Here is a 13,354-nt window from a genome sequence, read left to right as displayed (position 1 = left end):
CGTTTGGGAGTGACATGTGCCACTCGGGGGCGAGGGTGTATTCTAGTGTTTCGCCCTGGGCACCAAGTTTGCTAAAAACTGCCCTGCCTGTGGCTTTCCTATCCCCAGAAATCATTGGTGCCTAACTAGCCCAATCTGTCCAACATTGGATGTTCTGCACTCACAGCCTTCAGTTGTTTTGTATGCATGTGGAACAGCTATTCAATAATCGGACATTCGTCATCTGGATCACTGTATGGATTCTGAGACTGTGAAATAAATGAATTGTTGCTAGCTTGGGTAAAACTATACAGTGGGGCCCTGCCTGGATAAAACCATACTGGGGGGCCCTGCATGGATAAAACCATACTGTGGGGCCCTGAATGTAACCCAAGGAACTATGCTACAAAATACACACATACCTCTACCACTGCAGAAATGTGAAACCACCACAGAGTGCACACATTCTGCGGAATCCAACTCAACCCAATACACCACAGGAAACTAAGCCACAGGCACACAAACCAACCCAAACACAGGCATTCACCAAAGCACCGCCCACCGCTTATCAACTAAAAGCAAACCCGGCACACAGTCATCGTTTTTTCCGAACGGAAGCTACAACGTGTCGATTCCACTAACTGACACACCCGAACCCTCCTCTCTTTTAAGATCCGCCAGAGCGCCAGGAGTGGCAGCAGTGCGTGGTATAATTCACAATAACACGTGTTACGGCATGCTGGAATATCACTAGGCCAAGCTCTGATGTATACATTTTCCTACAGTTTTTTATTCGATTGCTGACTTGTAGTCAGGACTTTTCTTTGTTGATATAGGATGGAAGCAGAGGTTTTTTTCCCCCTCATTAGCACTTGCGACGCATAATGGATGGCCCGTGCTCCTTGTACATTTGCTGCGGTATCCAGCAAGACTGGAAGGCTCTCAATGAGGACAAAATGGACCCCCCTATCCAAGTGGAGTGCTCTCTGTCTGGGATTGAAAGGGTTTCCGGAGTGTATTGCTGTGACAGCCATTTTTCGAATTCGGTACAGATCCGATTGTAGAACCCATGAAAGAGGGTAGACCCCCCACATAGGAGGACGTTTCCATACATGACTTTCTTGTGCTCTTCCGGGACTTTAGTCAGGCTATTCTGTGCCATGATGTGGATGCCAGCCTGGCCATCACCAACCACTTCAGCTGGCCGGAAAAGCTCCTCCGGGCACTGAAAGGATTCCTTGCCAATTATGATGTCTTGCCCATCAGGCAGTGTGTACTCTATTTCACAGTCGCTTTCTGGAAGACTCATTTCACTTTCGTAGTCCTCGGCTACGTAGCAGCACCTGTGCTTGATGTCCTCTACAACAAGTATCATGCTCTCGTCGAAGGAGTGGCCAGATTTGGACAGCATCTTCTGCATGGACTCAGTGAGGAGTTTCCCCGCGAAATACATCCTTTCTATAGCATGTGGAATAATGTTACCATGGAGAACTGGCACGGTACTTGTGACGCCATGTCCTGATTCCACCACCAAGCCACTGATCTTCCCGTAGGAATAAGCCGACAAGACAGACTGATGAGTCACACACATGGATGGGCAACCCAGGGATTCGAAGAAGATTTCCGCCATTTTCTCTCTGTTGCTGGCGGGGCTCAGAGGTGGGTCAGAGAGCAGGATGGAGTGCTCCTCTGGGGAGACCTTGAGGTCATGGTCGAAGATGTGCCTCCACAAGGTCTCAGCTGCCTCCCAGTCAATGATGTTTCCAAGCTTCACTAGCTCAACAACCCGCACGTTAGGCTCATCCCAAGCCAGCTCTCCAACAAAGTAGGATGCTCTGCTCTGGTCTGTCTTCTTTGACTGCTCTAGCGGATAGCTAACTACTGATTCCATAACCACTGATGGCTTGAACTCTCCAGCAAAGCCGGCTTTACAAATTCCTGTCCCTGTGTCCATCACAACTGCATCTCTCTGGCTGGACTCTAGGCTTTTTTGGGAGGTGCTGGCGGCAGCAGGACCTTCTGTAGGAGTTACGGCTCTGCATTCAGCCAATGGCTTTTTGCACACGAAGGGCAGTTTCTTCAAACGTAATAATTCTAGGCCTTCAGGAGAAGATGGTGGTGTCAGATCTGGAGAAGACATTGTTCAAGCAAATTTAAGGCAGGACAAAAAACAACAGCTGTTGCTGGGAATGTAGCTACAAGGAGTGCTATCTTCAGGAGTGGCTACTGCCCTTGCTTGCTGATATCATAATGGCAGCTGTGACATCAGAACAGACTTTCAGCCTTCTTCCATTATGGTGGTGTTCTGCCAGCAGAGGAGATTATACATAAGAAATGGTAGCTATATGTGCATAGGATGGCCACAGGTGGCCATCAAATTGCATACCTACAACAACTGTGCCATTCCTGCAATGGTTTGCTTATACAACAGCACTGGTGGCAACAGAAATGTGTATTATCGCGAAATGATTGGCCTCTGTAAAAGTGCCTGTTGTCACAGTGATTGTCTCCACAGTTGCTGCTCTCTCTGATTGTGCATTTGTCTTTCTGTGTATGTCTATCTTTGCATGTGTATATAAGTTCTGTTCTGTTATCTCATGTCAAGTTGGTTTTGCATAGCTCGCCTCTCACATTTACACAACCTTGTGGCAGTGATGATATTCGCGTGTATTCAGTGTTCCTGAGCCATGGTGGCCAGTGCTGTGGGGTGTGTGCCTGTGTGTGTGTATATTTGTGTGTAAGGCATGTCGAAGGAATGGCACTGCTGAGGAAATCCCCAAAATTGCAGCTCTTCCCATCACTTTCCAGTCCGGGTTTTTGCGTGGGTTGTCCTGGCAGCGGATCTAAGGGCTAACAGTCCTCCCCATCACCTTCCAGTAAGGTAATGTGTGTGCTGTGTGTGGGGTCGTTACTGGGGTATCCGATATGGAGAGAGAGTACTTGTTGGGTACCCCGGATCCTCAAAGGGGTGTCATTTTTTTGTGTTATTGGGGAGAGTTGTTAATGTTATGGGTGTGATGCAAAACCTAACACACACAGACATTCCACAGTTACCATGCGTGCACTGCTCATTATGTCACACATGACATTGAAGATGACACACATGTACCAACAGTTTCCCACAGGGGCTGGGGAAAACCGCAGCAATGACAAAACCCTTGCGCTGCAGAATGTTCATGCTGGGCGTTTGCTTTGTATAGGCGCGTTATAAATTCCATATCATATCATATCAGAGAGCTGTCTTAGTCACATCCTGCAGATGGCAGATTAGGAGGTGTGTGGCGGAGGCTGCAGGAGATTTGGGGTAGAAGATGCAGATGCGTCTTGACTATATGTTGCTCTTTTTAATGTTGTTTTTGGGATTATTCGCTATTATTTCCCTGTTAGTCTGTTTCCTGCGACCGGACTTCAGTATCTACATCACATGTAATAGCATTCCTACGAGTCACTTTCACCTATTGTTACTTGGCCTTTGTGCCGACTCAGTATTACACCACTTATACTAATTTTTGTTTACATCTGACGTCATTCATGCGACGCACGATGCGTGCGACGCCGCCACCGTCACCGCTGTGACGTCGGCCGCTATCCCATATTTCTTTCCTCCTTTTTACCCGGACAACTGCTCTCGGGGAATTCCTTGTTATTAGATCGCTCGAATACGAGTAAGTACTCTGCCAGCCCGGTTTTAGCACATTTGTTTTCGTTCCTTGTACAATCAGTATCTATACGATATCGTTTATTTTTGTTTCCAAGGTAATATATTTGACACGGCCATTACGGCAGGGATTGTGATCTGCATACAATGTTCTAGTGAGTCTTACATCGCCATCCATTCTTTTGTGGTATGTTAATTTGATCATCTTCACTTTCAGTTTTTTTCTTCTGCACAATATTCTGAGCCGTTTATTGCGTGTCACTTTATTTTTCACCCTTGGTTATTTTGTTTAGGGATTACCCCACTACGATTTACCAACATATTTGCCTTGCGTACGGTAAGCTTAGACTACTTACTATTTTGTCTCTTCTGGACTCTAGTCTCCTCCTGTCAGGATTTTCTTTTGATTTCTGAAGGGCCATTTGATGACCACTTATTTGTTGCTTCAAGAACATTTTTTTTTCATCTGATTAATGGGTGACTGGTGTTTTCAATGCATGGTTGGTGGCTCAGGTTCCTCTGTACACTGTCCAACAGGGATCGTCCCTCTTTATGTTTTTACATACTCTGAGTGCTGTATACACTCAATGTGACCACTATTTTAGTATTGTATTTACAGGATGAACATTTTCAAAAAAGACCATACTCATTATACCATTTTTTGCTCTGTTCTAATCCTTGCAACTGCTTCCGCCTTGTGTACTCCACTCTCCAACCCTGGTTCACGGTATGCCAACAAATTTTGTATTATACAATGTGTTGTGGTATGTTTGCTTTGTTTTAATTTCAATTGTCATTTTTTGTTTATGCGATGATGCTGTTAATGTGTGTATCCAATTTGATTTGTAAACTCCTTTTTTGTTGTCGTTATATTATGATCTATTAATCACTCAGCCTTGAGAAAGACCAGAGTGTCAAAACATGTGTCGGCTGTTTCTACTACAATTAAAGCATCAACTATATTATCTGTGTTCCTTATTGCTGCAGTGTCTAGCGCGTCTCCACCTCACCCTCTCTTTTACCAGTTTCTTGTTCCAGCCAGGGTGGTCTGGCTGCGTGGGCTGACACTTTACAATTTTTGATAGAATTTTTTACTTCAATTGGTGATTACTAGTGCACAGACTTACTTGCGAACCCACAGCTTTTCTTCAAGTGCGTCTTGACTATAGTTGAGTGAATGTTGAGTATGGAGTGACATGTTTTAAGTTGTTTAAGGCTGTAGTCTTGATTCCTTCACTTCTACAGCCCCCTGAGGTGTCTTTGTTATTTTTGGAAAATTGTCTTTTTCGCATCTCCAATTGCACTTTGCGAAAAGGGATCTAATTTCTTTTTTTTAATTATTATTAAGTTTATTGAAGTTTACAGAAAACTTACAGCATTGTAACTGAAGAATTCATCGCAAATAATCTACACCCCCACTACCATCCCCAACCTTCACCGAATTAAAAATGTAAAACAGACCAACTTATTATTACATGCCTTCCAAAAATCCACCCCACATTTGATCAAACAATTTCATTTTTTTGTTTCTGCGAAGGATAACCTTCTCCATCCTGGCAACCTGCCTCAAGTCCTCCACCCATTCCGAGCACGTTGGCCTCTCATCACATCAAATTTCACGTCCCAGTCCATCGCCCAACTACCCCTCTCCTGCTGAAACTTCAGGGAACAACCACGGGACTCCCAGCCACCCACTGACAGCGTCGATCGTTTCCCAGGGGACACCCCCCTGATCCCCTGTAGCACCTGCCTCACTATTTCACTCTGACACTCCCGCACCCCTTCTGCCGAACAGGACAAGGGCACAGAGAGCTTTACTACTATCCTACATTACACTCGAGATTGCAGTGTTCATCAGGGCATCCACCTCTAGCTCATAAAAAAAGACCCAGAAACATTATTTCACAATAATGGCACTCGTTGTTTGCTTTACTCTTGATTATCCCTGCTAAGGAAACAAAGATTCACTGTATACACACAGTGGTGCTAAGGAAGGGTCTTTGCTGTACGTGCTCCACTTTGTGGCATATCACATCAGAGGGGCTGTACAGAGTGGCATTTCGGTGATCAGTTTCTACCTCTGCCAATAACATTTGCAGCTCGAAAAACCGGTGAGGAATGATTTCTGTCCAAACTCTTCAAACCCAACATGCAATCTCACCATTCGCTTCATTTCCACTGGCCAGAAAAGATCATTGTTTCTTATTCTATTCTGTAAAATAAAAGGATTATTCACAGGCGGCCATGCTGTCAACTAAAGACAACTGCCATTTTCTTGGAAAAGCATCATACCGTGCAATGTAACGCATGTTGCTTGCCCTCTCTAACATATCCTATTTCCCACTAACAAAACCCTCCCACTTACCAACTTATTATGTCATTGTAGTTGTGGAGTTTGTTGAGGCCCTAAATACCATTCTGTGTCAATGCCTATGCACGTGTTACAGGTTAGTCTATAGTAGAAGTCAAACTGTACCAAATTCAGCATGCCCAGGAGCCCACTACAATTTTATTTAATTTTACTTGTCAGAGCCCATATGCCACTCACTGGACTTTTAGCTTGAAAGGAACATACTCTTGTTATGCATCTCCATCCACTGTACTTCAAAAGGCTTCTCAGGTTTTCTGGGACTCCAGAAACATTTCTGAGACCTCTTGGCCAGCTGTGATGAAGCACATCTTCTGAGATACTGGTTAGCTGATTATTCAGGTAGGCTTGAACTTCGATGGAGGCAAAGTTCCAATCCAAGACTGTTACAGCAGTCACTAGCCCACGAATCAGCTAAGTTAATATTTCTTCTTGGGTTCGAGCTAAGAGTTCCAACAATGTGTATCTCCCCCACCTTAGCATCCATGTTGGTGAGCTGTGCCCTCCTGCTCTTTCTAACTGAACCAAATGACAATTTACATCCGGGGAGGGTGAGTTAATCATTCAGGTGGCTGGAACAGTGGGCGAGAATACACAATCTCCACCTGCTTGTTCTGGCTGCCCGAGGACCTTCACCAGATGGCGATTTATTTTATTTTATTTTTTTCTAATGGAGACTCTCCCTCTTGCTTCCCTGCCCCCCAAATCAGCCGATTCCCCTTCCCAGTCCCCAACTCACCTTTCAGGACTGGCGCCTTGCACTCTGGCCCCTGAGCTACTCCCATCTGGCCGCCACCATTGAAATAGAAAAGGGACTTGTTTCCTTTTCGGAGGATGGCAGCCTTTTTGCTACATGTTTTCCATGGCTGCCATAATTCGAAAAGCGACCTAGTCCCTTTGCCATGTCAATGGCTGCGGCTATTTAAAACAAAAATATATATTTTCTGACCGGAGATGGGCTCCCGCTGAGCTGATCTCCCATTGGAAGAAAAAAAAAAAGAAAACGATCGGCACCCCAGTAAATCCCAGAGTCAGATAGCTTTCAGACCCCAGCTGGGGGGGGGCGTGGGGGTGGAGACATGGGATTTAACGGCTTGCAGCCCGAGCCTCGGATGGCGGACATTTATAGCCCATGTCCATCCCCATGCCGGGGCCTGAAAGCTATATTAAGACACGCACCCTGATACAAGTTGATGATAGTACTGACCTCACAGACTGCACTCTATCATCCTGTCATCTTTGTACATTTAGTCATTACAGGGATTCATGATAATTTGTCTACCCAAAAGAAGGATGATGGAAAAATAAAGGCTTGAGTTAAGGTAAGTAAATATACACTTCTGTATTATTGTTTCATACAGATTGGCACTATACTTTTTTCTGTATTATCATTCATACAGATTGTCAATGTGTATTCCAGAAGAATTTTAAAATAAAGTTCAACATTCAAATTGGAAAATATGAAGAGCACAATGACACAACAATATAAAGAGCACAGCGACATGCCACTATAAAGAGCACAATGACACGCCAATATAAAGAGCACAGCGACACGCCAACACGTGTTTTAACCTAAACAAAGGTCGTCCTCAGGGCGTAGGACCAAGTGACATAAGAGCAGATTATATCACAAACAATAGTCATTTGCTTTGTTTAGAACAGTTTGAGATTTCTTTTTCCTAGGGTGGAGAGTTGGGAAACAGAAAACCCAGAGAGGGGGATGGAGAAAACAAACAAAGACAAAAAATTGAAAGAATTTTGTTAGATGAGTTTCAATTTTTTTTTGTGAATTTTGCAACATAGTATGCCCAAATTTTCACTTTTGTCTAGACAAAACATGACTCGTAACTCATTTGAAAACGAACAAATCATACAAATTCTGTTCCAGTAATTCTGTTTGTCATTAGGAGTACAGCAGTTTTAGGCTCATGCAGGAAGGTAAAACAAGTTATAATTACCTATGGGACTAGCAGGTTGTAGCATATTTTGTTGCTGCTGGTTTATAGCACGGAGTACTAGACAGCTCTTTTAGGCTCAAGGTTTTCTATTTACTTGATTGCGGTTGAAAATAAAAGAAACCTACATTTTGTTCCTGATTTGCAAAATATATAGATTGGTGGTTCCCTCAAAGTATTAATAGAAGTTTGCGTGGTTATGGGCTTTACTTGAATAGTACTCAGCAGTGGAGTAGAAAATGTCTGCTTCACTAGTGCAGCGGTATTGAGGCCGGTTTCCCTCTTCAATGAATGGCCGTAATCTGCAAGAGTAAATAAAACACGGATATGTTCTATTCATTCCCTGGTTCAGATTGACAACACACACTCCTAACAGGCTAGGATTGTATGCGATATGAAAATATGTGTTGAGCACTTACCTGCAGATTTCCAAAATTGTCACGCACAATGGCGAACGCCGTCGGGCAGTGAGATTTCAGCGGCAGGCAATGTTCGTAGCCAGGCAACGAGTGCAAGTCCTCGGTCAGGTGACTCCGCACGTGACTCTCATTGCTAGGCAACCTGGTAGTTGTCCGGAAATACATTGCTCGGCTTCGAGTGGAGGAGTGTGTGGTGTTATTGTGTTTATAATATTACAAGTGTGTTATATTCCATATGGCTGATAAAGCGGTGCGCGTTAGCACATCCAAGTGTTGGAACAATAGTTTTTTTACACATTTTACAAGTACTTTGTGCAAAGCTTCATACCGGCTTGATTTATAAAGAAAATGTCATGAGTAAATGGATATGATCTAATTTAGCAAGATAAGTCTGCCCGGCCATCAGGGCGAGTGTGCGAAAATGTATTTAAAAAAGTTATTAGAGCACTCCTACTTAGGCGCAAGCAATACGTGCAATGCCTAGGGTCGTAAGAGACCTTCTCCCTAGAAACACGAGGCTGCTGTCTCCATATGACAAAGTTTGTTACACCCAATTATTTTCACTCGCTTGGTATTTAAAGCACAACTGTTCACCACATTTTAATCCTGTGAGTGTGTATTTATCCAAATGTTACTCATACATTTTTATACATTTTTATTAATGGGAAGTAGTTGAAAATAAAATAGAATATCTTATTGAACAGAAAACGTCAATCATAAGTATTGTGCTTGGGCTACATTGGCTGCTGGAGGTTTGGATAGGTATCCTAAGTACTCAATATGTGTTCCTGAATTAGCCACAGATACATTAGATTGTACATTAGATGTATTAGATTAGTTTATTTCCATATTTCAACATACAGGAAATCATACTTGGTGTTCATAGAAAGACGTTAAGCTCATGCTCCTGATTTAAACCAAGTGTAAGACAGTGTAATTTGCATATTAGTCTGGCTTCCTGTTGTCGTAGCATCAGCTCTCTGTCACCACCTCTCAGATGTGGTTTTATCTGTTTGAGTCCAATGAATTTGATGTCTTTGATGTTATCCAGTTGGTGATGCTTTTGCCAGTGGGAGGCTAGCGGTAGTCGAATATCTTGGCTGTTGAGGTTACACAAGTGTTCACGTATCCGGAAACGTAATTCCCGGATTGTACTAATGTACATTCTCTTACACACACACTGGATGCCATAAATGACATATTTGGATCTACAATTAATAAAATCTCGAATTGTAATTTTAAGGCCACCATGGCAGAAAAATTCCCTGGTGGGTGACAGTGCATATTGGCAGAAATGACATGAGCCACATTTGTGAAAACCAACAGGCTGACTGGTTTCAGTGAGCCAATTATCCTGTCTGATTGGTTCAGGTTTGAGAAAGGAGGGACTCAAAAGGTTCTTGAGAGTAGTAGCTTTCGTGAATGTAATATTAGGTTGCTCTGAAAGGTAAGGAGACAGATCTGGGTCTAGCAGTAGCATGTGCCAGTGGTTTTGTAGTATATAATACAAGAATTTACTGTTTTGCGAATATTTGGTAATAAAACTAACATTCGTAGGATAGGTAGTTTGATCCAATTTAGCCTTGTCTTCCAATAACTTGGTTCTATTAACCGTTTTCAAAGATTCAGTAGTTTGCTTGATAAGTTTATTTGAGTACCCTCTTTCCAGAAATCAGTTTCCAATCAACTTACATTCTGCATTATGTATAACCTCTTGGCTGCAATTTCTTTTTGATCTGAGGAATTCACCGCTTGGTATGTTTCGAATAACACTTCGTCTATGGCTGCTGGAACAATATTTCCTCTGCATCCATGTGTGCTGTAAAGTGAATACAAAAGGTATTATCATTAAGGTAGAGAATGAATGTCTCAAAGTCTTCCCTACTTCCTTCCCAGATGGCTAAAACATCATCAATATACCTTTTCCAGGTAATAATGTGATGTTTGAAAGGATTAATGTTGAAAATATGTTTGCCTTCGAAGTAAGCCATGAACAGATCTGCCAAAGACGGGCATATTTTGCCCCCATGGCAATGCCCTTGATCTGGGAGTACTAATCGCCATTGAAAATGAACTGGTTATGTGTTAGAGTGAACTCCAGGAAGTTTTTGAGCAGTTGTACAAGTGTATAATGAGAAGCTGAAAAGGTTCTAAAGCTGAAGTCCATTGTTTTCAAAGCAAGGTTATGTGGAATGGATGTATACAAGGCTGTAACATCAAGTGTAATCAAATAGTATGTTGGTTTCCAAATAACTTTTGTTAAGATCTGTAACGTATGAGTGGTGTCTTTTAGATACGCAGGAATAATAGGTACTAGATTTTTAATACTACTGTCGATATAGTCAGCCAGTGCTTCCGTGGCCCCACCTTGTCCACTCATTATGGGTCTTACAGCTGGTAATTCAAGAAACGGTTTGTGCACCTTTGGTAAAAAATAAATTGTTGGCATTAGTGGTTTAGATACCATTAGAAACGCCTTTTCTTCATCGGATAATAGCCCTTGATTGTACCAGTGTTGAAGCATTAGCTGAAGATCTTGCAATGTTTGAACTGTCGGGTTGCTAGTAAGTTTCTTGTAACAGCTGGGGGTTAATAGGTGTTCCATGGCCATTTTGATGTAGTCAGTTTTTTTGAGGATAACAATATTGCCATCTTTATCTGCTTCCTTGATTATAATATTTCTGTATTCACATATTTCTTGCAGTGCAACTCTATCCATTTTGGTGAGATTGTTATTTCTACTGCTGTAACTGGATTGAGAACCATCAATGTGTTTATGAATTTCCTTAGTGATGGTTTTGTAGAACGTCTCAATTACATTATCTCCACTGATCGGGGTCATACATTTGGACCTGTTTCTATGTTCTTTAATGTCCAAGTTACGTTGTTGGATACCAAGTTCCTTTTGTATGTCACTTAGGGTTTTGGATTCTTCTCCTGTAAGACTTGAGATTAAGTGTATATTTTCGATTTCTTGAATACTTTTTGAACTAATTGGTGGTAGATTTTCTGATGGTCTAAAGGTGATGGGTTTGTTATGAAAGAATTTCTTCAATTTGAGTTTCCTAGTAAATTTGTAAAGATCAATTTGAACTTCAGTCATATCTGAAGTTGCACTGGGCGCAAACGAGAGGTCATAGTTAAGTACACCCTGATACAGACTCCACGCTCAAGGGATGGGTTTTCTCCATCGCACACCCTGTCTGATTACTCCCTTTTACCACGCCTAGAAATAAACATTTCCTTCTGTTGCTCCAACCTGTAGCTGCTCCTCCAAAACAACTTGGAAATTGTGTAGTCATTTGAAAGGCAGACAAATGAATTGAGAAGATAATAGTCCCTAAAGAGGGATGCATAATAACATACCTAAAACCCCAACCTGTCTATTTCACTAACCGAATCATACCATAGATCATGTCAACTACCCTTAGTACGAAGTCACCACAGCATTTTTAAGGCTGTTATTCCTTGTATTGCACCCTCCCACTTGGGCAGTCAATCTATCATTTGCTAATGCTCACATACCGGTTTCACTCAAACATGCTCTTATCATTCCTCTTCTAAAAAAAAACAATTTGGATTCCACAATTCTTTCTAATTTCCGGCCTATTTCTCTCCTTTCATTTCCCATGAAACTTCTCAAAGCTTTGGTCACTCCTCTTGTTCGCTCCTTTCTGGAGGACTCTCGGGCTCTTGACGCTTTTCAGTCTGGAATTCGGCCTGGAAGAAGAACAGAATCGGTCCTGGTGTCAGCGATTGATGATCTGACCCAGATTGGGGATCAAAGCGGTATTGGGGCCTTGATCCTGCTGGACCTTTCTGCCGCATTTGACACCATGGACCATGGTATCCTTATGGATAGGTTATCCTCTGTGGGTATTTCTGGCTGGGTCCTGGACTGGTTCTGGTCCTTCCTTTCTAAACGTTCTCAGTCTCTTTCACTTTCTCCTTTCACTTCGCTGGCTATGCATCTTAATTGTAGTGTCCCTAAAGGTCTGGCTCTTTCCCCTCTTCTCTTCAATCTGTATATTCAAACCCTTATTAAACTCATACATTCCTTTGGTTTTCAGTGTTTTTCTCATGCTGATGACACACAGATCTTGGTGCAGCTTGGTCTCTCTGTGCCGGCTACTGCGGGGCGCTGCCACTCCTGTCTCTGTGTGGTTCATTGTTGCATGGGTAAAAATTGGCTGAATGGTGAAAAAACAGTGGTGCTTATAGTTGGTTTGATGCCTGTGTCCTCTGGGTGGTCTTAAGGTTTCTGTCCTTTGGAGCTTGACCCTCTGCCCCTGCCTCCTCCTGTTGGTAAGAATGTAGGCGTGAAGTTCTCTGCCTCATTATCTATGCAGGAGCAGCTTACTGAAGTTCAATGAACTTTGAATGAACTGCAAAAGAGTGAAGGGGAGACCAGCAACAAGGGGAAACCAGCACCACGTGGGTGCTAACTCAAGAGACTCTGGTCGATCCCCATCTGTGAGAAACTAGGATTACCAGAAGGCGGTAGCAGGATCAGCGAAATAGGTCAAAGTGGTCATACAGAGGATCAAGCAAAATCACTGTACAACCGAAAGACTTTGATCTACAAGCACTGTGAAAGAAAGAGAAGTGAATCCTGAAAACCATTGAATTGTGTAAAAAGAGAACATTGAAGGTAAAGAGGTGTGATCCACTATCACCCTGATCGAGAGCCACAGTGAACCTGGTGAAGGGAGGCTGAGAATCGAGAGGGGTCAGAGGATGGCAGAGGGGGATCCAAGGGTGAAAAGTTGTCACCCCAAGATTCAGAAAAGTGAAAGCAAAAGTTAAGAAACGGCAAGAGTGAACCCGAAGAAGGGATCCCAGAGATGAAGCTATCCCCCAAGTACTAGCAGTAAAAAGAGGTCCGAGCCCGGCCAAGGGAGATCCAGGGGTGAAGCCATCACCGAATACTGAGAGTCAAGAGGGGTCCGAGCCCGACCGGGGGAGACCCAGTGGG

The 13,354-nt window shown here is 43.1% G+C and overlaps 1 protein-coding gene across 1 annotated transcript; it reads right to left on the bottom strand.

Annotated features, from left to right (window-relative positions):
* Positions 1 to 844: 844 nt before the first annotated feature.
* Positions 845 to 2,119, bottom strand: LOC138498280 (actin-like protein 9). Its single transcript, XM_069622119.1, has one exon. It carries the CDS (start codon positions 2,117 to 2,119, stop codon positions 845 to 847), a length of 1,275 nt encoding a protein of 424 aa, XP_069478220.1.
* Positions 2,120 to 13,354: the final 11,235 nt, after the last annotated feature.

Source organism: Ambystoma mexicanum, chromosome 1p (assembly GCF_040938575.1).
Source record: "Ambystoma mexicanum isolate Mex_15411 chromosome 1p, UKY_AmexF1_1, whole genome shotgun sequence".
NCBI lineage: Eukaryota > Metazoa > Chordata > Amphibia > Caudata > Ambystomatidae > Ambystoma > Ambystoma mexicanum.
This window is presented reverse-complemented; position numbering and strand designations above follow the sequence as displayed.